Source organism: Penaeus monodon, chromosome 27 (assembly GCF_015228065.2).
Source record: "Penaeus monodon isolate SGIC_2016 chromosome 27, NSTDA_Pmon_1, whole genome shotgun sequence".
NCBI classification, from domain to species: Eukaryota; Metazoa; Arthropoda; class Malacostraca; order Decapoda; family Penaeidae; genus Penaeus; species Penaeus monodon.
In genome coordinates, this window is record NC_051412.1 from 34,963,698 (window position 1) to 34,964,284 (window position 587).

The following is a 587-nucleotide window of genomic DNA, read 5'->3' on the forward strand; positions in this document are numbered from 1 at the left end:
TTTACTTCTTTCTTCTCACCTCATAAAACATGTCCCGCTGCTTGCGAAAGATGTGGAAAGCTTGATCAGTTGGAAAGTTATTGCGATTATCTGTGTCTGACTGGAAAGATACACTGCCTATAGGAGACTTCGGTGCCTGGTTGAGCAAAGGTGCTGGAGGAGGCGATTCCAAAAACTCTGTTAAGCACCTCTGGAGATCTGGCGAAAATGTCTTTACCCTGGGATTTTCTGATAAAAATCTTATGGTGGCTTTATCCAACAGTTTCAGAAGTTCTACAACAGTCAGAAGCACATTGGTGGAAAAATATATACAATTGTGGATTGTACTGAGGTAGCAAGTCTCCCTTCGTTGCCTGTCTGAGTCCTCTGATTTAACTACAGTCCTTATAGTTAAAAGTTGCATCAAGTAGTACAATTCTACCATTATGTTGGGCGTCATGTTAAACAAAATAAGCTCAGCATAAGTCTGCACAAGAATATCAATAAAACTTCTGTTTGACACTCGATCTGGAGAACCCTCTACATAGTCCACCTTCTCTGAAGATGTACTTGGAGGTGAATCCCTACCCATGTTTTTCCCAGGAGTA

At 41.2% G+C, this 587-nt stretch overlaps 1 protein-coding gene across 1 annotated transcript in view; it reads right to left on the minus strand.

Annotated features, from left to right (window-relative positions):
* LOC119590803 (codanin-1-like) overlaps window positions 1-581 on the minus strand; it is a gene marked incomplete at its 3' end in the record, with an annotated part of 14,365 nt that extends 13,784 nt beyond the window's left edge. Inside the window, 1 exon segment of the mRNA XM_037939532.1 lies at window positions 20-581. Within this exon segment, the coding sequence (XP_037795460.1) occupies window positions 20-571 (552 nt within the window). The 5' untranslated portion in view covers window positions 572-581.
* Between the last annotated feature and the right edge of the window lie 6 nt (window positions 582-587).